This window comes from Chiloscyllium plagiosum, unplaced genomic scaffold (assembly GCF_037043375.1).
Source record: "Chiloscyllium plagiosum isolate Xiang-an unplaced genomic scaffold, Cpla_swu_hap1 HiC_scaffold_6, whole genome shotgun sequence".
NCBI lineage: Eukaryota > Metazoa > Chordata > Chondrichthyes > Orectolobiformes > Hemiscylliidae > Chiloscyllium > Chiloscyllium plagiosum.
In genome coordinates this window covers 113,851,243-113,878,732 of record NW_028270144.1, presented here as the reverse complement: position 1 = coordinate 113,878,732, position 27,490 = coordinate 113,851,243, and the positions used below count along the sequence as shown (strand labels likewise).

At 39.9% G+C, this 27,490-nt stretch overlaps 1 protein-coding gene across 2 annotated transcripts in view; it reads left to right on the top strand.

The window, feature by feature from the left end:
- cyfip1 (cytoplasmic FMR1 interacting protein 1) overlaps nucleotides 1-27,490 on the top strand; it is a 194,580-nt gene that overhangs the window by 93,065 nt on the left and 74,025 nt on the right. For both annotated transcript variants that reach the window (XM_043692305.2, XM_043692304.2), the window contains exons 18-23: nucleotides 1,255-1,351; nucleotides 1,506-1,582; nucleotides 1,680-1,788; nucleotides 2,168-2,287; nucleotides 4,964-5,163; nucleotides 21,396-21,483. In XM_043692305.2, the coding sequence (XP_043548240.1) occupies nucleotides 1,255-1,351; nucleotides 1,506-1,582; nucleotides 1,680-1,788; nucleotides 2,168-2,287; nucleotides 4,964-5,163; nucleotides 21,396-21,483 (691 nt within the window). The remainder of the gene's footprint in view (nucleotides 1-1,254; nucleotides 1,352-1,505; nucleotides 1,583-1,679; nucleotides 1,789-2,167; nucleotides 2,288-4,963; nucleotides 5,164-21,395; nucleotides 21,484-27,490) is intronic.

Sequence of the window (27,490 nt, the reverse complement as noted above, 5' to 3'; positions counted from 1 at the left end):
TGTAGGTTTGATATCCAGATGTTTCATTACCTGGCGAGGTAACATCATCAGTGGCGACCTCCAAGTGAAGCGAAGCTGTTGTCTTCTGCTTTCTATTTGTTTGTTTATCCTGGATGGGGTTCCTGGGGTTTGTGGTGATGTCATTTCCTGTTCGTTTTCTGAGGTGTTGATAGATGGTATCTAGATCTATGTGTTTGTTTATGCGTTGTGGTTGGAGTGTCAGGTCTCTAGGAATTCTCTGGCATGTCTTTGCTTTGCCTGTCCCAGGATAGATGTGTTATCTCAGTCGAATTGGTGTTTTTTTTTCATCCGTGTGTAGGGCTACGAGGGAGAGAGGATCGTGTCTTTTTGTGGCTAGCTGGTGTTCGTGTATCCTGGTGGCTAACTTTCTTCCTGTTTGTCCTATGTAGTGTTTGTGGCAGTCCTTGCATGGAATTTTGTAGATGACGTATACGGATACTCAAAAAATACAGTCCGCAGATTCCTCAAGAACAAACCACGACAAGCAGGCCAAACACAGCCACCTTACCATACATCAAAGAAGTTTCAGAAATAACAGCCAGACTACTAAGACCCCTTGGAATCCTAGTAGCACACAAACCCACCAACACTCTCAAACAAAAACTAACAAACTTAAAAGACCCAGTACAACCCATCGACAAAACCAACGTCATCTACAAAATTCCATGCAAGGACTGCCACAAACACTACGTAGGACAAACAAGAAGAAAGTTAGCCACCAGGATACACGAACACCAGCTAGCCACAAAAAGACACGACCCTCTCTCCCTCGTAGCCCTACACATGGATGAAACAAAAACACCAATTCGACTGGGACAATGCATCTCTCCTGTGACAGGCAAAGCAAAGACATGCCAGAAAATTCCTAGAGGCCTGGCACTCCAACCACAACGCCATAACCAAACACATAGATCTAGATACCATCTATCAACCCCTCAAAAAATGAACAGGAAATGACATCACCACAAACCCCAGGAACCCCATCCAGGACAAACATATAAATAGAAAGCAGGAGACAACAGCTTCGCTTCACTTGGAGGTCGCCACTGATGTTACCTAGCCAGGTAATGAAACGTCTGGATATCAAACCTACAGCTCAGCGAGCAAACCTACACCCTATACCTTAAAATTATTTGTCTATTTTAAATATTTTGATTAGCCAGACTGTTAATATTTTGTTTTTGAGAAATAAGTGTTGATTAGTCCTCTTTAATCGTAATAATTTCTTTATAGGTATGTATTATATTCCTTGGACCTTTACAATGACAGTGCCCATTATGCACTGACTAAATTCAAGAAGCAGTTCCTTTATGATGAGATTGAAGCAGAGGTAATTATTGATGAATTTATTTAGTTAAGTGTAAATATCTTTTTCAATTTTTAAAAATCATTTAATTGAGCATGAGTGTTGAGACTTTATCTTGGTAATCATTGGTTAAATTCATGTAGGGTGATAATTGTGGAACAATTGTGCTTCTTTTCAGGTAAACCTCTGCTTTGACCAATTTGTATATAAATTGGCTGATCAAATATTTGCTTACTACAAGATTCTGGCAGGAAGGTATTGTTGGAGGCTTCTATTCTAATATTTTAAAATCTGTAGTAAGAAGTTACTGCATTGAACATATTTTACATTAACAACTATTCGATTCTTGTAGCCTCCTTCTGGACAAACGGCTGCGAGCAGAGTGTAAGAATCAGGGAGCTAATATACCTACACCTCCATCAAATAGATATGAGACTTTATTGAAACAAAGACATGTACAGGTGAGAGTTGCTTTTCTTCATTATTGAGATACCAGAACAAAAGGCCAACTTCCAGACTGCATATAGCTTCAAAGTAGTCAGTGCAAGGTGGATATCAAGAAGTCTAGTAGGAATTTCAAAAAGAAACATCTTTACCCAATGAATGCTAAATATGGGGAACTTGATACCATAAGGTTTTGGTGAAGTGAATAGTATAGATGTGTTTGAGAGGAAATTAGACTAGTGCTTGAGGGAGAAGAAAATGAGATAGCTATGATTGTAAATTGTAAAATATGGAAGGAAACTCCAATGAATTATAAACATTGGCGTGGACTGGTTGGTTTGAATGGCCTATTGCTATGCTATATATCTTATGTAATCTAAATTTTTTATATTCTAGCTTCTTGGTAGGTCAATAGACCTGAATCGGCTGATCACTCAAAGAATTTCAGCAGCAATGTACAAATCGTTAGAATTGGCAATTACACGATTTGAGAGTGAAGACATCACCTCTATTGTGGTATGTGTACTATATCTTAATGAATTGAGCCTCAGTATTGGTGTTGAGATATTTTGTGTACATGTAGACTTATCAGCTCATTCTGTTATCCTTTTTCTTTCTTGCTCCTGTTGCCTAATAAGTAATTCACCTTTCCTGAATTTCATGTTAGTTATTATTAACATTTAGATCTCGTGTAAGTATCTTAACCAATTTGAATAGTTGCTTGGTAGGATACTTTTTTTGTACTGAAATAAGCAACTTGTTTGACTTGTGCTCATCTGGACAGAAGCACAATCCTAAAAGGACCAACAATTTATACTGCATGAGAAGAGTGTTGAAAAGGGTGCAAACAGACTCTGATTGGTAGAGCCTTTACCATGAACATATACGAGGGGACACTTGTCTGCCAAATTTTAATTTAATTTGAACCAGATATGAGAAAGCAAAAAACAAAAGCTATCTCCAAATTCTTTATTCAGTTGGAAGAAATAAATTACTTAAATTATATTTTAAAAATTGGCTTCTAGCATACAAAAGTGAGCCATGCTGTGTTCCCAACTGATCTTAAATTGTATTTTTTTGTGTGTAATTCTTAATACATTAGGAATTATTTAGCAAATGCTGTCCAATTGCAGAATTGCTAATGTTAGATACTGTTCTGAATTTTGAATAAATGCGACAGTTAGCCTAGTCAGTACCATGCAAACAGCCAAAGAGGCCTGTATGGCCTACATATCTAGTTTTATACTGGCACTCAAAGTCCTATCCCACATCGGTAGCTTAGATTGTGTCGTCACAGGTTCCCTTCTCAGGCCATCTTGCGTTAATATCTTCAAGTTCACTAGAAATGTATGTAGAGTTATGGAAAATTTAAAATAACATTCTTTTATCTGCCTTAATGACCCTCAAATATCCATGTTAGACTCTACACGTATATTGTTGTCTGCAGTAAATATATTTTTTCATGCTAGATTATCTTGCAAAACAAAATGGGTTTCTGTTATAGAATGCATTGTTTCTCTTTTAACCTAGGTAGGGAGTATTGTGGAAACAAAAGATGTGTTGACTTCTCTGTTTACCATGTACTGATATTGGGTTTCTATCCCAAGCACCCAAACAAAACTTCTGTCATCCTGGAAAGTGTTCAACATTGAGCACTTTATGCTAGAAATAAAAATGGGGATTCTGGTTAACATCTGAGCTTGGGTTACCAGAGTAGAAAAAGGATTTACTGCTATTCATCAATCTCACATTAAACTTCGTTTAGAATTGCATAGAACAGTGCAGGCATTCATAGACAGGATCTGAGTGGGTTGATGACTTGCAAAATAACAGTTGATTAAATCATTTTAAGTATTTTGCAGTCGCATATCGGGAATTTCGCTATTCCCTCTTTCTTAAATAACCAAGTAAAATTTGCTGATGTTTCAAATGTTGTTAAAATATGTTAGAAAAAGTAAGAAAATCTATTCATTTCCTGATAGCCCTGCAGTGCCTCTAAGTCCAATCAGTCACTCAACTGGCAGTGATGGGCATCTCTGGGATGAATGACCCCAGCGGCAAAATCCTTGCCCACCTAGAGCTTTTTAAAAACTTTCTTTCAAAGAATGTGTATGCCACTGGATGACCACTTGTTGACAATCGTTAATTGCCCTCAAGACAGTGGTAGTGAGCCACCACCACAAGCCTCTGCAGTCTGCCTGGTTTCTGTTGGAAAGTGTGTGTCAGGATTTTGATCCAGGGAGTGAAGTGATGACTGTCATTCCAAGTCAAGATAAGCTATGAAATGGAGGGAAACCTGTAGATGGCAGTGTTCCCTTGTGTCTGCTGTCGTTGAGTCATACAGTTATACAGCACAGAAACAGACACTTCAGTCCAACTCATCCATGGCGGCCAGGTGCTCTAAATTAATCTAATCCCATTTGCCAACTTTTGGCCCATATTCCCCTCAACCCTTCATATTCATAGACCCATTTTAAATGTTGTTATTGTACCAGCCTCTACCCACTTCCTCTGGCAGTTCATTCCATCACACTCTGCGTGAAAAAGTTGCCCCTTAGGTCCCTTTTAATTCTTTCCTCTCTCACCTTAAACCTATGCTCTCTAGCTTTAGACTCCCCTATGCTGCGCTAAAGACCTTGGCTAATCACCTTATCCATGCCCCTCGTGATTTCATAAACCTCTATAAGGTCACTCCTCAGCCTCTGCGCTCCAGGGAAGATAGCCCCAGCCTGTTTAAACCTCTCTGTATGGCTGAAACCCTCTAATCCTCACAACATCCTGGTAAATCTTTTCTGAATGCTGTCCATCTTAATGTACAGAACAAGCAGAACTGCACATAGTACTCCAGAAGAGACCTCATTATTCTGTACAACCTCCTGTAGCTGCCCTCCAGTCTGATATGATAAAATGGATATTTTCATCATTGTAAAGTAATTTTTTGCTGTGTTATAACATCAAACAAAAACCTGTGAAATAAGTAGACTTGGTTACAAATTTAGAGAGAATTACAGGGGTGTGGGACTACATTAGACAATGCTTTCCCTAGCCTTGCATATAGGGTCAAATGGCCTCCTGTTTTATAAAAGTCTATAACTTAATAATACAGTCATTCATTGGAAAAGCTGATTGTCAAAGTTTGTAAGTTGCAGATTTCTAATGTTGAGTATGACCTCTGTGATTTTGGTTCTTTAGGAACTTGAAGGTCTGTTAGAAGTCAACCGTATGAGTCACAAGCTGCTAAGTAAATACTTAACCCTGGACAGTTTTGATGCCATGTTCAGGGAAGCCAATCACAATGTATCTGCACCATATGGAAGAATAACTCTCCATGTTTTCTGGGAGTTGAATTATGATTTCCTTCCAAACTACTGCTACAATGGTTCCACACAAAGGTCTGTATATTTTAAGCAGCTTTTATGTTTATCTCTGGTAACTAGTTCTCAATGACTTGAAGTTTGTAATGTGCTCATTCATCATTGCATAGAGATTAACAATATTATTTAATTCTGTACTGGGCAAGGCAGATAGTTTAATGCCTATTATTTTTCATTAAATTAATTTAGTTGAATGATGAGCTAAATAGAACCTGCTTGGAGCACAGTGATTAATTGTATTTCACCAGAGGCTGCCCTGTTTCTTCATTGTATAAACAATTCATGAATCTTTATCTTTGTGATTGCCTTTGAAAAATGTAGCAGCATTCAACAAGAATAATTTAATTTTGCATTTATATGGTGCCTTTATCATTAAGCACCCCAAGAATGTTTCACAGATTTAATCTGATTAATGTTGAAACTGAATGGTAGAAAATTTTAGAACGGTTCTGAAAAGCTTAAAAATCAAAAATGGTTGATTTTTAAGAAGAGCAAGGTGGAGACGGAGAAAAGTTTACAGACAAAATTCTAAAGCTTCAATATTAGACAGCTGCCAATGATGGAACAAAGGGAGTGGGGGATTCCCAGATGTCCACATTTGCATGAACCCGATGTTGTTGAAGTGTTTTCATGCTGAAAGAGGTTATAGAGATGGTAAGTGATGTAACCGAGAATCGGTTGAGTTCAGGTCAATTTTTAAAGAAGAGTTTGTGGACGGAAATTGCCATAGGTAGTGAGCATGGTTGTAATTAATAATTGGGACTTGGTTCAACTCAGTACCTGGAGAGCAGAACAATATAATTTACCTCATTGTGTTTGCATCAGATCTTCTGCAGAATGAACCAAAGCCATTCTCACTGCATTTTGCTTCCCATGTTGTGAATTTGCTGTGGATTATGTTTATTGACTCTTGCTTTGTTTAGTCCCCTGTCTGCTTCCTGCTCACTGAGGTCGAGGTGTGGACAGAGTGAGGGATTGTAAACAAGCAGCAGATGGTAGGGAAAAGCAGTGGCAAGCGAGAATGAGAAGGAAGCAATAACTAGGAGGGAAAATGGTGTCAAAGAAAAAAGGGAGCTAGAAAAGGAGGTAGGTTTGTAGGAGGGAGGGAGTGGGTGAGAGTGGGGGTAGCGGTGAGCAAGAGGTAAATAGAAATAGTACGTTACTAAGTAGAAAGAGTAAGTAACATTTCAGGTCAGGAACGCAGCACATCCTTTGTACGTGTTTTCTTCTGGAAAAGTGATATTCGCTGTGCAAACTCTCTTTAGGGTCGCATTTCATATACTAATCAAGGGATAGCTATACCTTTCTTAGTCAACTTTCCGTGGACTAACAACCTCTTTGCGTAAGGCAGTTTACCATATCTCATTCCTTGTACTTATTAAGAACATTCATTTATTGATCTTGACTTTTATTTAATTCATTGATGGGGTGAGGATGTCATTGGCTAGGCCAGCATTTATTGCCAATTCATAATTGCCCAAAGGGGAGGTCTGGAGTCACACATTGGCCAAACCAGGTAAGGATGGCACTTCCCTTCCTTAAAGGACATTGGTTTTCACATGGATCCTACCTACCCCGGATCATAAACCTGTCACTGAGTTATTGTTTATAGGACTGTCAAAGACTACATCTTCTCTTGGAATCTCCCCTCCACACCTTCCCACCTCACAACCCCTCAGCCCCTCAAAGATCTGTTTCTACCTTTGTCAAAATCCACCAACAGAACTGTCCTGGCAGACCCATTGTTTCCGCCTGTCCCTGCCTCACAACTTATTTCTTCTGATCCTGATTCTTTCTCGCTCACCCCTTGTTCAGGCTCTCTGCTTCTGTAAAGAGTATACAAACCACCATTTTCTAACTCCTTTCAGTTCTGACAAACTGTCATATAGGACTTAAAACACCAACTCCATTTCTCTGTCCACAGATGCTGCCAGACCTGCTGAGTTTCTTTAATATTTTCTGCTGTTGATCATGAAAGAATGTTGATTCTAAGTCTTAATGGTATCTGGGAATAGTTGGAGATAACATGACAACGCCATTTTTACTCCCCTTGGTTAGAGAGTCCAGGGAAAGCAGTTTCTGTTATAGTGGCCTTATTGAGTTGTTAAAGTTTCTTAATATATATTGCATCACAGTGGGACAGCTTTACTACTGGTGGCTCAGTAAGGTCTCTTAGCAGATGTCATGACCAACCTGTGACTCCAGATTCACAGCAATGTGGTTGAAACTGTTCTCTCAAATAGCTTAGGATGCCAATCAGTTCAAAGGCAATTGGGGCTGGACATCAAAAGGTCTTGCCTGCAATCCCCACATTGATCGAAGGAACAAAAAAACTCTACTCATGTTCCAGGTGGAGCATAAGTTCAGGAATAAGCCATTCTGTTGATTGAGCCAGCCCTGCCATTCAATGCTAAAATGGCTGATTGAATACTTCAATATCCTTTACCTACCCCATCAGCATAACCATAATCCTGTCTGTTCTTGGTCATCACTGATAGTCAGCATTGCTAAGAAGACTGTGTATCTCCACTTGAACATTATGAATTATATTTCTTACAGTACTATACAGAAGTAAAAGCCATAGATGCACATATCTCTTCAAGTGCAACTGTGGACTCCCAAGTTATGTAGTTTGCATGGATGTGGAACAACTGCATTTGTACAGGTCTTTTGCTAAACTAAAATGCAAATTGATTTTCAGTCATAATTGATTTTCTGAACTATTTGTATTGGAGATTTTAACATTCTCAAACTTCTACGGTTAGTACAAACAGGACAGACAGGCCTGTCAAAATTCTACCTATTAGTGCAGAAAATTAACATCCATTTGTTCTGCATTAACGTCATCTTGCATTACTGAAGGAAGGCATAAATTAGAATATTTGCAGAACTTCAGACAACCAACCATCTGGTGAAGGTTTCTTCCGGTTCAGTTGACATCCATGCTGTCGTGTTAGCTTAGTTTATTTTGGAATTATTCCTGATGACAGCAGCACTCTTAGATGCTGACACATGGATGATAATTTTACTTTGGCCTTTTAATCATGAAAAGCATTAAAGGTATTCCATTGCTGAGGTGTTTATAAACATTAGGAAGTTACTGGACCACTCGTAAATGTTCCAGATAAGTTTGCACGCGATGAGGTTCATATGTTTGTTTGCATTTTATTATGTTTTTAAAAGTCAGTACCAAGTGAGAATGGTGGCCGCTTTGTTTTAAGCTTCAGCTCATTAATACTTTTTGACCTGCCATAACAATCTGTCTGTCAAGTTAAAATAGGAAGAAGTGAGGACTGCTGGAGAATTGACATTTTGCGCATAAATCCTTCATCAGCAATGTCAAATTAAAATATTTCCTTTTTATCCCAACCCCCATATATTTCTACAGCCCTTCAGCCAGCAGCTGTTTTACCCATTGCTGTTAAATCGAAGAATTGATTGGAAGTCTGATTATTTATTGTTCCGCTTCTACTGGTTGCATTTGGACGAGTGCTAAAGTGTGCAGGAATAATACTTTTTAGTCTTTATAGCTGACCTGTTAGTAAATGCATTTTGTATGCCCCTACAACTTGTGGTAGCTTTTCTTTTACCATCTGGTGCCACATTTATAATGCAATACAATTCAACTGATGAGCTAATTGTAGTGCACATCCAGAGGTTAGTCTTTTGGGTGTTGAGTTACTTAGCTAACTCTTTTCTGCATGTCACTTGAACAGTCAGGGCAAGTGGGGACACGGTAGGACTAATAAACTAAACTGCATTTATTTCAATGCAAGGGGCCTAAATAGAGAAGGCAGATGAACTCACGGCATGGTTAGGAACATGGGACTGCAATATCATAGTAATTACAGAAACATGGCTCAGGGATGGACAGGATTGGCAGCTTAATGTTCAAGGGTACAAATGCTACAGGAAGGATAGAAAGGGAGGCAAGAGAGGAGGAGGAATGGCGTTTTTGATCAGGGATTACATTACAGCTGTGCTGAGGGAGGATATTCCTGGAAATACATGCAGGGAAGTTATTTGGGCGGAACTGAGAAATAAGAAAGGGATGATCACCTTATTGGGATTGTATTATAGACCCCCCAATAGTCAGAGGGAAATTGAGAAACAAAATTGTAAGGCGATCTCAGTTATCTCTAAGAATAATAGGGTAGTTATGGTAGGGGATTTTAACTTTTAACTGGGACTGCCATAGTGTTAAGGGTTTAGATGGAGAGGAACTTGTTAAGTATGTGCAAGAAAATTTTCTAATTCAGTATGCGGATGTACCTAAGAGAGAAGGTGCAAACTTGACCTACTCTTGGGAAATAAGGCAGGGCAGGTGACAGAGGTGTCAGTGGGGGAGCACTTTGGGGCCAGTGACCATAATTCTATTCATTTTAAAATAGTGATGGAAAAGGATAGACCAGATGTAAAAGTTGAAGTTTAATGCCTATTATTTTTCATTAAATTAATTTAGTTGAATGATGAGCTAAATAGAACCTGCTTGGAGCACAGTGATTAATTGTATTTCACCAGAGGCTGCCCTGTTTCTTCATTGTATAAACAATTCATGAATCTTTATCTTTGTGATTGCCTTTGAAAAATGTAGCAGCATTCAACAAGAATAATTTAATTTTGCATTTATATGGTGCCTTTATCATTAAGCACCCCAAGAATGTTTCACAGATTTAATCTGATTAATGTTGAAACTGAATGGTAGAAAATTTTAGAACGGTTCTGAAAAGCTTAAAAATCAAAAATGGTTGATTTTTAAGAAGAGCAAGGTGGAGACGGAGAAAAGTTTACAGACAAAATTCTAAAGCTTCAATATTAGACAGCTGCCAATGATGGAACAAAGGGAGTGGGGGATTCCCAGATGTCCACATTTGCATGAACCCGATGTTGTTGAAGTGTTTTCATGCTGAAAGAGGTTATAGAGATGGTAAGTGATGTAACCGAGAATCGGTTGAGTTCAGGTCAATTTTTAAAGAAGAGTTTGTGGACGGAAATTGCCATAGGTAGTGAGCATGGTTGTAATTAATAATTGGGACTTGGTTCAACTCAGTACCTGGAGAGCAGAACAATATAATTTACCTCATTGTGTTTGCATCAGATCTTCTGCAGAATGAACCAAAGCCATTCTCACTGCATTTTGCTTCCCATGTTGTGAATTTGCTGTGGATTATGTTTATTGACTCTTGCTTTGTTTAGTCCCCTGTCTGCTTCCTGCTCACTGAGGTCGAGGTGTGGACAGAGTGAGGGATTGTAAACAAGCAGCAGATGGTAGGGAAAAGCAGTGGCAAGCGAGAATGAGAAGGAAGCAATAACTAGGAGGGAAAATGGTGTCAAAGAAAAAAGGGAGCTAGAAAAGGAGGTAGGTTTGTAGGAGGGAGGGAGTGGGTGAGAGTGGGGGTAGCGGTGAGCAAGAGGTAAATAGAAATAGTACGTTACTAAGTAGAAAGAGTAAGTAACATTTCAGGTCAGGAACGCAGCACATCCTTTGTACGTGTTTTCTTCTGGAAAAGTGATATTCGCTGTGCAAACTCTCTTTAGGGTCGCATTTCATATACTAATCAAGGGATAGCTATACCTTCCTTAGTCAACTTTCCGTGGACTAACAACCTCTTTGCGTAAGGCAGTTTACCATATCTCATTCCTTGTACTTATTAAGAACATTCATTTATTGATCTTGACTTTTATTTAATTCATTGATGGGGTGAGGATGTCATTGGCTAGGCCAGCATTTATTGCCAATTCATAATTGCCCAAAGGGGAGGTCTGGAGTCACACATTGGCCAAACCAGGTAAGGATGGCACTTCCCTTCCTTAAAGGACATTGGTTTTCACATGGATCCTACCTACCCCGGATCATAAACCTGTCACTGAGTTATTGTTTATAGGACTGTCAAAGACTACATCTTCTCTTGGAATCTCCCCTCCACACCTTCCCACCTCACAACCCCTCAGCCCCTCAAAGATCTGTTTCTACCTTTGTCAAAATCCACCAACAGAACTGTCCTGGCAGACCCATTGTTTCCGCCTGTCCCTGCCTCACAACTTATTTCTTCTGATCCTGATTCTTTCTCGCTCACCCCTTGTTCAGGCTCTCTGCTTCTGTAAAGAGTATACAAACCACCATTTTCTAACTCCTTTCAGTTCTGACAAACTGTCATATAGGACTTAAAACACCAACTCCATTTCTCTGTCCACAGATGCTGCCAGACCTGCTGAGTTTCTTTAATATTTTCTGCTGTTGATCATGAAAGAATGTTGATTCTAAGTCTTAATGGTATCTGGGAATAGTTGGAGATAACATGACAACGCCATTTTTACTCCCCTTGGTTAGAGAGTCCAGGGAAAGCAGTTTCTGTTATAGTGGCCTTATTGAGTTGTTAAAGTTTCTTAATATATATTGCATCACAGTGGGACAGCTTTACTACTGGTGGCTCAGTAAGGTCTCTTAGCAGATGTCATGACCAACCTGTGACTCCAGATTCACAGCAATGTGGTTGAAACTGTTCTCTCAAATAGCTTAGGATGCCAATCAGTTCAAAGGCAATTGGGGCTGGACATCAAAAGGTCTTGCCTGCAATCCCCACATTGATCGAAGGAACAAAAAAACTCTACTCATGTTCCAGGTGGAGCATAAGTTCAGGAATAAGCCATTCTGTTGATTGAGCCAGCCCTGCCATTCAATGCTAAAATGGCTGATTGAATACTTCAATATCCTTTACCTACCCCATCAGCATAACCATAATCCTGTCTGTTCTTGGTCATCACTGATAGTCAGCATTGCTAAGAAGACTGTGTATCTCCACTTGAACATTATGAATTATATTTCTTACAGTACTATACAGAAGTAAAAGCCATAGATGCACATATCTCTTCAAGTGCAACTGTGGACTCCCAAGTTATGTAGTTTGCATGGATGTGGAACAACTGCATTTGTACAGGTCTTTTGCTAAACTAAAATGCAAATTGATTTTCAGTCATAATTGATTTTCTGAACTATTTGTATTGGAGATTTTAACATTCTCAAACTTCTACGGTTAGTACAAACAGGACAGACAGGCCTGTCAAAATTCTACCTATTAGTGCAGAAAATTAACATCCATTTGTTCTGCATTAACGTCATCTTGCATTACTGAAGGAAGGCATAAATTAGAATATTTGCAGAACTTCAGACAACCAACCATCTGGTGAAGGTTTCTTCCGGTTCAGTTGACATCCATGCTGTCGTGTTAGCTTAGTTTATTTTGGAATTATTCCTGATGACAGCAGCACTCTTAGATGCTGACACATGGATGATAATTTTACTTTGGCCTTTTAATCATGAAAAGCATTAAAGGTATTCCATTGCTGAGGTGTTTATAAACATTAGGAAGTTACTGGACCACTCGTAAATGTTCCAGATAAGTTTGCACGCGATGAGGTTCATATGTTTGTTTGCATTTTATTATGTTTTTAAAAGTCAGTACCAAGTGAGAATGGTGGCCGCTTTGTTTTAAGCTTCAGCTCATTAATACTTTTTGACCTGCCATAACAATCTGTCTGTCAAGTTAAAATAGGAAGAAGTGAGGACTGCTGGAGAATTGACATTTTGCGCATAAATCCTTCATCAGCAATGTCAAATTAAAATATTTCCTTTTTATCCCAACCCCCATATATTTCTACAGCCCTTCAGCCAGCAGCTGTTTTACCCATTGCTGTTAAATCGAAGAATTGATTGGAAGTCTGATTATTTATTGTTCCGCTTCTACTGGTTGCATTTGGACGAGTGCTAAAGTGTGCAGGAATAATACTTTTTAGTCTTTATAGCTGACCTGTTAGTAAATGCATTTTGTATGCCCCTACAACTTGTGGTAGCTTTTCTTTTACCATCTGGTGCCACATTTATAATGCAATACAATTCAACTGATGAGCTAATTGTAGTGCACATCCAGAGGTTAGTCTTTTGGGTGTTGAGTTACTTAGCTAACTCTTTTCTGCATGTCACTTGAACAGTCAGGGCAAGTGGGGACACGGTAGGACTAATAAACTAAACTGCATTTATTTCAATGCAAGGGGCCTAAATAGAGAAGGCAGATGAACTCACGGCATGGTTAGGAACATGGGACTGCAATATCATAGTAATTACAGAAACATGGCTCAGGGATGGACAGGATTGGCAGCTTAATGTTCAAGGGTACAAATGCTACAGGAAGGATAGAAAGGGAGGCAAGAGAGGAGGAGGAATGGCGTTTTTGATCAGGGATTACATTACAGCTGTGCTGAGGGAGGATATTCCTGGAAATACATGCAGGGAAGTTATTTGGGCGGAACTGAGAAATAAGAAAGGGATGATCACCTTATTGGGATTGTATTATAGACCCCCCAATAGTCAGAGGGAAATTGAGAAACAAAATTGTAAGGCGATCTCAGTTATCTCTAAGAATAATAGGGTAGTTATGGTAGGGGATTTTAACTTTTAACTGGGACTGCCATAGTGTTAAGGGTTTAGATGGAGAGGAACTTGTTAAGTATGTGCAAGAAAATTTTCTAATTCAGTATGCGGATGTACCTAAGAGAGAAGGTGCAAACTTGACCTACTCTTGGGAAATAAGGCAGGGCAGGTGACAGAGGTGTCAGTGGGGGAGCACTTTGGGGCCAGTGACCATAATTCTATTCATTTTAAAATAGTGATGGAAAAGGATAGACCAGATGTAAAAATTGAAGTTCTAAATTGGAGAAAGGCCAATTTTGACTGTATTAGGCAAGAACTTTTAAAAGTTGATTGGAGGCAGATTTTCGCAGGTAAAGGGATGGCTGGAAAATGGGAAGCCTTCAGAAATGAGATAACGAGAATCCAGAGACAGTATATTCCTGTTAGGGTGAAAGGAAAGGCTGGTAGGTATAGGGAATGCTGGATGACTAAAGAAATTGAGGGTTTGGTTAAGAAAAAGAAGAAAGCATATGAAAGGTATAGACAAGATAGATTGAGTGAATCCTTAGAAGAGTATAAAGACAGTAAGAGTATACTTAAGAGAGAAATTAGGAGGGCGAAAAGGGGACATGAGATAGTTTTGGCAAATAGAATTAAGGAGAATCCAAAGGGTTTTTACAAATACATTAAGGACAAAAGGATAACTAGGGAGAGAATAGGGCCCCTCAAAGATCAGCAAGAAAATGGAGCCGCAGAAAATGGGGGTTATACTAAACAAGTATTTGCATCAGTATTTACTGTGGAAAAGGATATGGAAGATATAGAATGTAGGGAAATAGATGGTAACACCTTGCAAAATGCCCCTATTACAGAGGAGGAAGTGCTAGATGTCTTGAAATGCATAAAGGTGGATAAATCCCCAGGACCTGATCAAGTGTACCCTAGAACCCTGTGGACCTGCAAAGAACCTCTACTGTTCTTCATCCTCAGAAGAATCCATACACTAAACAAACAGTTCTTCCTAGCCATATCGGAAATTAAAGACAGTAAGTACCAAAAACTTTCATGTACTTACCCCCACACTCCCGATTCCTCAACCGTTCCAGTATATTCCATTGGCCTCCGGAACCACTCGGGCGCCATTACCCACGCGGCCACTGCAGCAACTGCCGCCGCGAACCATGACGTCACTTCTGTCCCCACCGACCATGCAGCCTCCGCGATCGCCACCCAGACAACGCACCCGATGTGGCCTCCTCTACATTGGGGAGACAGGCCGCCTACTTGCGGAACGTTTCAGAGAACACCTCTGGGACACCCACACCAACCAACCCAACCGCCCTGTGGCTGAACACTTTAACTCCCCCTCCCACTCCGCCAAGGACATGCAGGTCCTTGGCCTCCTCCATCGCCAGACCATGGCAGCACGACGCCTGGAGGAAGAGCGTCTTATCTTCCGCCTAGGAACCTTCCAACCACAAGGGATGACTGCAGATTTCTCCAGCTTCCTCATTTCCCCTCCCCCCACCTTTTCTCAGTCCCAACCCTCGGACTCAGCACCGCCTTCTTGACCTGCAGTCTTCTTCCCGACCTGCAGTCTTCTTCCTGACCTCTCCGCCCCCACCCCCACTCTGGCCTATCACCCTCACCTTAACCTCCTTCCACCTATCGCATTCCCAACGTCCCTCCCCCAAGTCCCTCCTCCCTACCTTTTATCTTAGCCTGCTTGGCACACCTTCCTCATTCCTGAAAAAGGGCTTATGCCAGAAACGTCAAATCTCCTGCTCCTTGGATTCAGCCTGACCTGCTGCGCTTTTCCAGCAACACATTTTTCAGTTTTAACTCTGTGGGAAACTAGAGAAGTGATTGCTGGGCCTCTTGCTGAGAGCTATTTGTATCGTCGATAGTCACAAGTGAGGTGCTGGAAGACTAGAGGTTGGCTAACGTGGTGCCACTGTTTAAGAAAGGTGGTAAGGACAAGCTAGGGAGCTATAGCCCAGTGAGCCTGATGTCAGTCATGGGCAAGTTGTTGGAGGGAATCCTGAGGAACAGGATGTACATGTATTTGGAAAGGCAAGAGCTGATTAGGGATAGTCAACATGGTTTTATGCGTGGGAAATCATGTCTCACAAACTTGATTGAGTTTTTTGAGGAAGTAACAAAGAGGATTGATGAAGGCAGAGCGGTAGATGTGATCGATATGGACTTCAGTAAGGTATTTGACAAGGTTCCCCATGGGAGACTGGTTAGCAAGGTTAGATCTCATGGAATACAGGGAGGACTAGCCATTTGGATGCAGAACTGGCTCAAAGGTAGAAGACGAAGGTGTTGGTGGAGGGTTGTTTTTCAGACTGGAGGCCTGTGACCAGTGGAGTGCCACAAAAATGGGTGCTAGGTCCTCTACGTTTTGTCATTTACATAAATGATTTGGATGTGAGCATAAGAGGTACAGTTAGTAAGTTTGCAGCTGACACCAAAATTGGAGGTGTAGTGGACAGCCAAGAAGGTTACCTCAGATTACAACAGTTTCTGGACCAGATGGGCCAATGGGCTGAGAAGTAGCAGATGGAGTTTAATTCAGATAAATGCGAGGTACTGCATTTTGGGAAAGAAAATCTTAGCAGGACTTATACACTTAATGGTAAGGTCCTAGGGAGTGATGCTGAACAAAGAGACCTTGGAGTGCAGGTTCATAGCTCCTTGAAAGTGGAGTCGCAGGTAGATAGGATAGTGAAGGCGGCGCTTGGTATGCTTTCCTTTATTGGTCAGAGTATTGAGTACAGGAGTTGGGAGGTCATGTTGCAGCTGTACAGGACAGTGGTTAGGCCACTGTTGGAATATTGCGTGCAATTCTAGTCTCCTTCCTATCGCAAAGATGTTGTGAAACTTGAAAGGGTTCAGAAAAGATTAACAAGGATGTTGCCAGGGTTGAGGGATTTGACCTACAGGGAGAGGCTGAACAGGCTGGGGCTGTTTTCCCTGGAGTGTCGGAGGCTGAGGAGTGACTTACAAAATTGTGAGGGGCATGGCTATCTGGATCCAGAATTGGCTGGCTGACAGAAGGCAGAGAGCGATTGTATATGGAAAGTATTCTGCCTGGAGGACATTGTTGAGTGGGGTCCCGCAAGGCTCCGTACTTGGGCCTGTGCTCTTTGTAGTTTTTACAAATGACTTGGATGAGGAGGTTGAGGGGTGGGTTAGTAAATTTGCAGATGACACAAAGGTTGGAGGTGTCGTTGATAGTATAGAGCGCTACTGCAGGCTGCAGTGTGACATAGACAGGATGCAGGGCTGGGCTGAGAAATGGCAGATGGCATTCAACCTGGATAAATGCAAAGTGATGCATTTTGGAAGGCTGAACTCGAATGCTGAATATAGGATTAAAGACCGGATTCTTGGCAGTGTGGAGGAACAGAGGGATCTGGGTGTGCAAGTACATAGATCCCTCAAAGTTGCAACCCAAGTGGATAGGGCTGTTAAGAAAGCATATGGTGTTTTGGCTTTCATCAACAGGGGGATAGAGTTTAAGAGCCATGAGGTTTTTCTGCAGCTCTACAAGTCCCTGGTGAGGCCACACTTGGAATATTGTGTCCAATTCTGGTCGTCCTACTATAGGAAGGTTACAGAGGCTTTGGAGAGGGTGCAAAGAAGGTTGGACTGGAGGGCTTGTCTTATGAAGAAAGGTTGAATAGGCTCGGACTTTTCTCTCTGGAGAGAAGGAGGAAGAGAGGAGACCTGATCGAGGTGTACAAAATAATGAGAGGAATAGATAGTCAATAGCCTGGGACTTTTCCCGAGGGCAGGATTGACTGATACAAGAAGTCATAGTTTGAAGATATTAGGAGGAAGGTATAAAAGAGACGTCAGAGGTAGGTGTTTTACACAGAGTTGTGAATGCATGGAATGCGTTACCAGCGGTGGTGATGGAAACAGAATCATTGGGGACATTTAAGCTACTGCTGGAGATGCACATGGATAACAGTGAGTTGAGGGGTGTGTAGGTTGTTACTACATTTTACATTAGGATTAAATCTCGGCACAACGTGGGCCAAGGGGCCTGTTCTGTGCTGTACTTTTCTATGTTCTGTGAATAGGATAAATAGGCAAAGTCTTTTTTCTGGGGTGGGGAGTCCAGAACTAGAGGGCATAGGTTTAGGGTGAGAGGGGAAAGACATAAAAGAGACTGAAGGGGCAACTACTTCACACACAGGGTGGTACGTGTATGGGATGAACTGCCAGAGGAAGTAGTGGAGGCTGGTACAATTGCAACATTTAAAAGGCATCTGGATGGGTATATGAATAGGAAGGGTTTGGAAGGATATGGGCCGGGTGCTGGCAGGTGGGACTAGATGGGGTTGGGATATCTGATCGGCATGGACCGGTTGGACCGAAGGGTCTGTTTCCTTGCTGTATATCTCTATGACTCTTAATGAGGCAGAGAGCACAATGGCAGGGAGGTGATGTTGAACTCTCCTAAGATACTTGTTAGGGCTACAGCTGGAGTATGGAGTTGTGTGTATTGTGGATGCGATAAAGCAAGAACAATGTGAATACATTAGTGAGAGTGCCGAAAAAATTTACAAGAATGGTGCTCGGCATGAGAAACTTAGGAGGACAGATTGAAGAATTTGGGATGACTTCCTTGGAGAGGAGATGATAGAGGGGTAATTTGGTAGAAGTTTTCAAATTCTTGAATGACTGAATTGAGGAAACAGGGAGAAGCTGTTCCCACCTGTGAAAGAAACAAAAATGAAGCCACCTGAATTAAAATGTGATGTGTAAATAAAACAAGAGTGATATGAGAAAAAGGTTTTTCACATGGTCATTAGTTAGTGAGAAAATGTGCAGGAAGCAGGTTCAATTGAGGCATCGACAGCATTGGATGATTAGTTTGATAGAAACGCATGTGAGCAGATGAGAAAAGGGCAGGAGATTGACTCTAGGTAATGGAAATGGTGGGGGCATGATGAGCTGAATGGCATTCTGCACTGCAATAAATCTAAGTTTGTAAAGATCATTGTATTGACAGCCCATATAGTTCAACTAGTTCCAATTTAACATATGAAATTTGAAGGTAAGAATAAATATGTTTAAGATAAATACATCACTGAAAGTTTCAGATGTCAGCAGTTCATCGATAACTTTACAGAATTATTCATGTTGAGGTTTTTATGAGCAATAATTCCCTGTTAGCTGAGACTTGAGCCCACCAGTTTCATCCCTGAGCTTTCACAGTGGAAAATGGAAAACTGTCCTTTACCATTTCTCAAATATATTCCATTTCAGGTTTGTTCCTGAGATGACAGACCAGAGACACAAAAAACACATGTAGACAGCTTTGAATAAATATATCTAGCAAAGCAGAGTTTGTCTTAATTGTAATTGGTGTTAGTTAGGTCAATATTTTGCTTTGCCATTAAGGAAAAAAAAGCTTAAACAAGGAAACCATGCTTTCAGTTTTAAACACTCCTTGACAGTGTTTGAAATTCAATGAAAAAAATTAGCATCTTGAAAAATGTAAACTAAAATTTATCACTCCTTGAACCTTTTATTAAATGCTCTTGACCAATTGTTTTAATTAGCCTGCTATTACTGTGGCTCAAACTGCTCCATTGACAATAATGAAGACTAATGTATACTTGATGAGTTTGGAATAAGATATGTAATCTGGTGACGTGGAGTAACAAGAAAGCGTGATCTTTTAGACATTGTTGAATTCTCCTCGTCCCAGATGATTCGAATATGTATCGATATAGTATATTCCGAAGGGAGGGTAAGTGAGAATTATGGATAGATTTTAGATATTCAGGAGAGTAATTTGTATTTATTGTAGTAACCTTCAATTCCATTCCAGCCAGATATTCAAAACGTATATCAAACGTTTGAATCTGGAAATGAAATCGTATTTCCCAGTTTGCAGATGACAAAATTAGGTGGAAGTGAGAGCTGTGAGGAAGATGCAAAGAGACTTCAAAGATATTTAGAGAGGCTGACTGAGTGGGCAAAAATAAGTCAGATTGAATGTACTCTGGACTCATGTGAGCTTCTTAGGCACTCGAGAAGTTTGACACTCTTCAGGACAAAGCTGCCTGCTTGATTGACATTGCATCCACCATTGTTGCTGAGTTGCTGCAGTTTTTGCTGTCTATAGGTTTCACAGCAGAAATTTACCAAAGATCCTTTCAAACGCACAGTTGCTTCCATTTAGAAGGGCAAGGGCAACAGCTAAATGGTAGTACCACAACTTTTGTTCCGCTTCAAGCCCCTCACCATCCTGACTTGGCAATATATCGTCCTTCCTTCACTTGCTGGATTAAAATCCTGGAATTCCCTCCCTTAGGACATTGTAGGTCTACCGACTGCACGTTGATTTCAGCGGTTCAAGAAGACAGCTCACTACCACCTTCTCAAGGGCTACTCAGGACAGTCAATAAATGTTGCCTAACCAATGACTGCCACATCACACAAGTGAATTAAAAATAAAAGCAGAATTACTGGGATTTTCGTAAATAGTGAGAAGCTAGAAAGTGTTGGGACTTCAAAGAGATTTGGATGTCCTTGTTCATGAGTCATTAAAAATTAACATCTACATATGGCAAGAGATTAAGAGTAGAAATAGTGTGCAGCCTTTAATAAAAGTAATTTGAATATAGTAGGGAAATATGTTTTGCTTGACTTTTAATTAAAATTTCACCATCTGTCATGGTGGGATGAAAATCCACACCCCAAGGGGCGGCACGGTGGCACAGTGGTTAGCACTGCTGCCTCACAGCACCAGAGACCCGGGTTCAATGCCCGCCTCAGGCGACTGACTGTGTGGAGTTTGCACGTTCTCCCCGTGTCTGCGTGGATTTCCTCCGGGTACTCCGGTTTCCTCCCACAGTCCAAAGATGTGCAGGTCAGGTGAATTGGCCATGCTAAATTGCCCGTAGTGTTAGGTGAAGAGGTAAATGTAGGGGAATGGGTCTGGGTGGGTTGCGCTTCGGCGGGTCGGTGTGGACTTGTTGGGCCGAAGGGCCTGTTTCCACACTGTAATCTAATCTAATCTAATCTAAAAAAAAACATTATCCTCGGCTCTCGATTACTCGTCCAATGGCATTAAGATTCTGCCACTACTTCCACTACTCTGGAAGATTTGGGCCTTGTTGAAAATGAGACAGGTTGCTCGCCAAGAATCCTAAGCACTGACCTTGTGGTAGCATTGTTTGTATGACTGGTGCAGTTCAGTTTCCAGCCAGTGGTGAACCTGAGAAGTTGATTGTGTATTAATTCAGCAATCAGAATGCCCCTGAATGTCAAGGAGCAATGTTGGATTCTTTCTTGTTGGAGATAGTGATTGCCCAGCACTTGTGTGGCACAAATATTACATGTCACTTGTCAGCCCAACTATAAATGTTATCTGGATCTTCCTGCATATGGACACGTGTCGTAATTATCTGATTAGTGACAGAGATTAGTTTTTAGTTCAGGATTTATTAATTGAATTTAAATTCCACCAGCTATCCTGGTGGGCTTTTGAACCCAAGTCCTGAGAAATTAGTCTTGGACATTACAGCAATGCCATTGCCTAACTCATCATTTGTAACAGCAACTGGTAGAGGCAGTTATACTGATTTCTGCCAGTCACCTATCCCAGGTACCACTATCATTAACTTTGCTTAAACTGAAGGACTGAATCCAAGATCTTCCTGGTCTCCAATATTTGTTTAAACTATAGAAGAGCTTCATTTTATGTTTTTGTTTTATTTAGAATGCATTTGCACCGTGTGCCATGATGTAATAACACTTATGTGTTGCTTTCAGTGACATATTGCGTCTTTAATTATTATTCCTTTTCTCACAGGTTTGTGCGTACTGTGCTGCCCTTCTCTCAAGAGTTTCAAAGAGATAAACAACCGAATGCACAGCCTCAGTATTTATATGGAACTAAGGTTAGTGCATTCTACATCGTTTTATTTTAATTGTTTTCATTTTGGAGAGACTGAATAAAACCACACTTGAACACTGATTAAAAGTTGAAGGAACCTGTCTTTTTTAATCAGCTGAATGTTATTTGACCAGGTAAAAGGAGTTTCTTCCATTTTGAGGAGATATCAACAAACCAAGTGTGGCTTTGATCTCTCAATGAGCGTTCTCTGTAATGAACAGAGTACCTAAAATATAATTGTGAAAATCAGTGTGTTGAACAAAATACATGAAACAGTTATCAAAGTTGTAGTAGCACATCTCTATAGCTATTCCCACAGTAGACTGGGAATATATTTTATGTCTTAAATTGTATATTGTATGGTGAATCTTTCAGGTGAATCTCATTGAGCATTAAATGAACCTTAATACAACTGTCTTCACTTCTTCCTCACTGTTAGTGTTACTTTTCTCAGTCTTTCACTTTTTTCTATTTTGTTTTCTTTTTCTCTTTCTCTGTCAATATTTCTGGCTTTGTTTGACTTTCTCTCATTCCTTATATGTATATAATCTCTCCGCTAGCTTGTTTTTCTTGCACAGTGTTTTTACTTTCCTTTCTTGCTGTATTTCTGTGAATATTCCACTCCTTTTCCTTTTCCCTCATCTTCTGTAAAAGCATGTTTACTGGATACTGCTTTCCAAACCACTCCAAAAGTGATTGTGTGCCTTACACTGTGGGGCGGGGGTGATACATCTGACTGCTGCATTGGTGTGTTTAACCTAGCAGTCGGAACTCATGTTGGAAGGAAGAAAAAGTTAAGTTTAGACAAATAGGCAATAGCAGTGTAGTTGAGTGTATATTACTGGGTCTTAATTGTCTGATGTGCTGTCTATGTTTGTCACAGGCCAAAGTCTATTCTGTATTTAAATAATAAACTTGCATTTACATAGTAACTTCCGTGGACATGCTAAAATAAGGGTTTATTACATTAATTATTTTTTGGATCTAGTCAGTGATGTTCCTTAGGCAGGTGCAAGATAGTCCAATTTCCACAGTCTTAAAACATATTCAGCATCAGAACCAGTAACCTCATTTGATGGTGTTGCATGACAAATGAGTGACAGCCAGGGGATTTTATATATCATCATGCAACCTTCCATCTACATAACATAATGGATATGCAGCAAAATCGTTGCATATGGGAATGAGGTAGTTCCATATGATGTACTTTTGTTGATGGCTGATGAGACCAATCTAAGAGAAACAGGATTTGTGGCAATTGGTGTGTATGAAGTGCTGATCAGGTGTCATTGTGGGCTGTGATTTCAGTAATTACATCTACTGCAAAGCCACTAATCATTCTGGTGTTGCACACTGGCCCAGAGGTGATGTTATTATGTCCCCCAGCCACTGACATTTTCTCAAATACAGTGATCGATGTTTTCATGCTGTGCTGGCAAACATCCTTAAAGCAAATCTGATTGTGTCCTACTGGAATTCAGGCTGAGTCCCACTGCTTTCAGAAAATCCTTTGGAATGCATCTTTCTCCCATCTTGTGATTGTCTAAACTAGCAAAATCCTTTCCGTATAATGTCAGTCAATATGCGGTATGTCTGAATAGAGCGCAGCCCTGATATTAACCCACATTTATGTTCTCAAGATGTGGAGTGGATCTTGAACATTTGACCTTCTGACTCAGAGGTGAGTGCTGTTGTATTAGGATACAACTATATTTACATTGGATTTATGCAAGCTGTTGCAGTTTTGGAGGAACAAAGTTCAGGACGTAAGACAATTCTGTATGGGGCCAGAGTATGTAAGGTCAGAATCTGTATACAACCAGAAGTTAGGATAACTTAAGGCTGGAACTGTACCCGCGAAAGAACACAATAGTTCAAATAAAGCTCTAAGTTTGTATGTTCTTTAAATTTCCTTGTCCTAGAACTTTAAATACTTTAAAGACATTATTGACTTTCTAGTTGGATTGGGAAAATAGTTCCAAGCAATATCATGCATTCCTATCACTGTGCTTTTTACTCAGTATGAAGTCCCAAAGAATTTCCGAGCAGTTACTATTGTGTCTCCTAAGCTCTGCTAATTGTAGTAATTTGTAAAAGCAGATTGCAAGTGGATATAGAATGCTGGAAATTTACAAATGGAACATAGGCAGGAAAGCCCAGGTAAACACTGAAGGCATGAATAAGCTAATCGAGTCCAGGCTTCAAGAATTAGCTAGTCAAGTTGAATAGAGGAAAGTTGTAACTGGGTTTAAAGAGACAAAATGGTAGGATTATGGTTAACTAATGTGATTGACTGCCTTTTAAAGTGATCAGTGAGCCACTCAGTCATATCAAACACCTATAGGAGTCAAATAGAAATTCACCTAGATAGGCCACCTTGCACCAGCCTAGACATTGTAAATTACAAAGATACACCATGCCCAATTTGCCTTGGAAAATCCTCTTCACTAACTTCTGGAGATGTTTAAAATAACAACTTAGCTATGATATTCTGTCTTTCAGGTCATTATTTCCAAGTTGAAATAAGAACCAATTCTGGGTTAGTGACTTGTTTTGCTGTTTCATTTATGTAGTGCTTTTAATTTAGTAAAATACCCTGTGGTACTTAACAGAAACTTTATGAAACAAGATTTGATACTGAGACAAAGAAATGTTAAGCCAATGATCAAAGCCTTTTTAATTAGTTAGGGTTTAAGGGATGACTTACTGCGGGAGAGGGATCCAGGAAGGAAATTTAAGAAAACCACTTATGGGGTTGAAGGTACAGATGCCAATAATGGAGTGAATAAAACAAAAAGTTTTAAAAAAAAAACCTGCAGATAATGGAAATAAAGAATGAAATAATTTAATGCCGAGTGTATTCATCTGGCCTGTTTGCATTTGTGGAGAAAGAAACGGAATTATTATTTCAGGTTGATGACCTTTCATCAAAAAAGGATGCAAAAGAGGCCAATTTTGGAGTATTGTAGGATAAAAGAAGGCCACAGAATTGGGTTGATTGATGCTAAGTCCATGAAGAGATTTAGAAACAAGGATGAGAATTTTAAAATGCTCGGCTCAGAGCAGATTATAGAACAACCTCGATTATCCGAATTTTGGATTATCCAAACAAGATCTCAAGGTCCCATAAAAACTGCATTTGGCAGCTCGGCATTTAGTTAAGTGGCGTTATGGCGTACATTGCCAGATAACAGAGGCATGTTCGGATAACCTGCACTCATAAATTACCATTTGTTTATGATCAGGTCAGTTGTCTGAACAATCAGTTATCTGAACAAAATCCCCCCCGCCCACCCGCCCTGTCTCATTCACATAATTGAGACTTTTCTGTACTTGGTCTAAGTATCTATAATGTATGATATAATATTGAGTTCATTCTTAGTTCCTCGTCTCTTTTGTTTTTGTGCTGTGCTTTTACCTCTGCAGTTTATGTTGAAAGAAGGTAGATTGCATTTTTCAATAAGATGATTCAGCTGCAGTAATTATTATTGTATTCAGCAATTCCTTTGTGTGGCGCTCCCACAGAAGAGGAATGAATTTAGGCTGAATTTAGTCAGCAGGCTTGAATTGATGAGATGTGGTTAATGAAACACCTATTGAGCTGCAAATTGGACTGCTGGGAATTGCAACCATTTTCTGGAAATCACAACTTGTAAATGCATTATTTAAAAAAAGGAATGAAAAGTATTATAGTTTTTGTTACTGTTACTTATTGCAAATATATTTGCAGAATCTCCAAGAATAAAAACTCATTGTTGAATGACAGAAAATAAAGAAACTTTCTATTATTAAAAATGCTTGATGGTATTTTAGCATGGTTCTACGTTTGTGAAAAAAGACTTCCAGTTGGAGGAAAGTGATTCAGCTGCTGTTTAATCTGTACGCTACACTCCTGCCACGTCCAGTTGTGAATGGTGGTCAGTTAAACAGCTAACAGGAAGTGGAGGCTTTACAAATATCCCCATCCTCAATAATAGGGAAGTTCAGCACTTCACTGCCAAATTTAAATTAGTTTCATGCTGGAATTAAAAAAAAAAGCAAGTATGGTAATTATCCAACAATCAAATTGACATAAAAACCCAACTACATGTCATTCACTCGTGCATCTACCATCCTTAACATGGTCTAGCTTGTATGTGATTCCAGAACAATGGCAAAGTGGTTGACTCGAGGGAAGTTGGGAGATGGGCAATAAATACTTACCTTGCCAACTGCACCCATATCCCTTACAAGGGAAAACATTTTATGGGCACAGGAAGGGAATTCAGTTCAAGGATCCGAACCTTCAATTTGAGACATTGGAAAATCTGGAACCAAATATTGAAGAAAATATAGTAATTATGGATGAGTGGGAAAATGAACTGCTGCATTTTGAATGAACTGATATTTATGTCACATTGACAATGGTAGTATAGCTGGGGAGCATTATAACAGTTGAATTGGTAGGTGATAAAGGAAGCCTTCTTTGTGATGCTGCCAATTGAGTAAATCAAATAGGATGCCTGATTGTGAAAATTTGGTTCAGTCCAGCGGTAGCTGACAAAGGGGTGGAAGATGTACCCATGTATTTGGTTGTCATGGCTTACGATTTGAGGAACAGAATGAACAACGTTAAATATTTGATAGTTGAATATTGAAAAGACACAAGCTCACAAATCTTGGAGTAAATTTGGGAGCTAATTCTTGGTTACTGCAAAAGCTTACACAGCAGTTACTTCATACTTCGGTTCCCTGAAAACGCATATGAAAAGTTTATATACATTTTCGCTGCCTAATAATTCATGTGAGTTTATGCTTTTCTTGCTTTCAGCTTTATTTTTGCCAATGTGAGGTTTTGAATTTTGATCAGGTATTAAATGCTCGTCCACCCAACAAAGGTCACATCCCATGAGCGAATTAAAGAATAAGAGAGTAGATAACGTAGCCTTTCCCATTGACACTTTCAGGTAGTTACAAGGCATGGTAGGAGGACATAATGATCATAATTAAGGGAAAAAGATTTCAAATGATTTTGTTGGTTACCAGTGAAAACATTTAAAAATAATTGACAAATTAACTAGACAGAAGAGGAGAATATTTTTCTTATGCATTGGATTAGTGTTTTTCTGTCTCACCACTGATGCTGCCAGACCTGACAAGTTTCTCTAGCAGGTCAGGCAGCATCCAAGGAACAGGAGAATCGACGTTTCGGGCATAAGCCCTTCCTGAAGAAGGGCTTATGCCCGAAACGTCGATTCTCCTATTCCTTGGATGCTGCCTGACCTGCTGCGCTTTTCCAGCAACACATTTTCAGCTCTGATCTCCAGCATCTGCAGCCCTCACTTTCTCTCAAAGTTTCTCTAGCACTTTGTTTTTATTTCACATTCCCAGCACCTCACTATTCTACTTGTATTTGAAACCATAGAAGAGATTTGACAGATACAGTTTAAAAAAAAACTTGGGTCTAAGCAGAGTTAATAGAGCCAACTATTCCCTTACACAGGCATCAAGAATTCGAGGAGACTTATTTAAGGGAATCGGCAAAATAACTAAAGGTGAAATAAGAAAGCAGTTTTTTTTAGTGCAGCAATAATTCAGTTAAGATCTGAAATGCACTCCTTGAATATGTGGAAGGCAGATTGAATTATGGTTTTAAAGAGGGAATTGAGTTGACACCTGAAGGTAAAAGAAAGTGTTGGGTTTTTGGGGAAAAAGCAGAGTTGAACGATCAGCTCAATTACCTTCGCAGAGAGGCGGAGAGATTGACTGCCTGAATTTCCTCCTCTTGTGCTGTAACCATCCCACGATTTTATTAATTTATTAGTTAATTATTTTATTAATAGTAATTTTCCACAAATATGAAGGAATGCATTGCCTGAAAGGGTGGTGAATGCAGATGCAATAGTAAATTACAAAACAGTGTTGGATATGTACTTAAGTATGGAAATTTCAGCCAGGATTATGGGAAAAGAACAGGGAAGTTAAAGTTTAAAAAATTGACACTGATATGATGGGTTTAATACATTAACCAG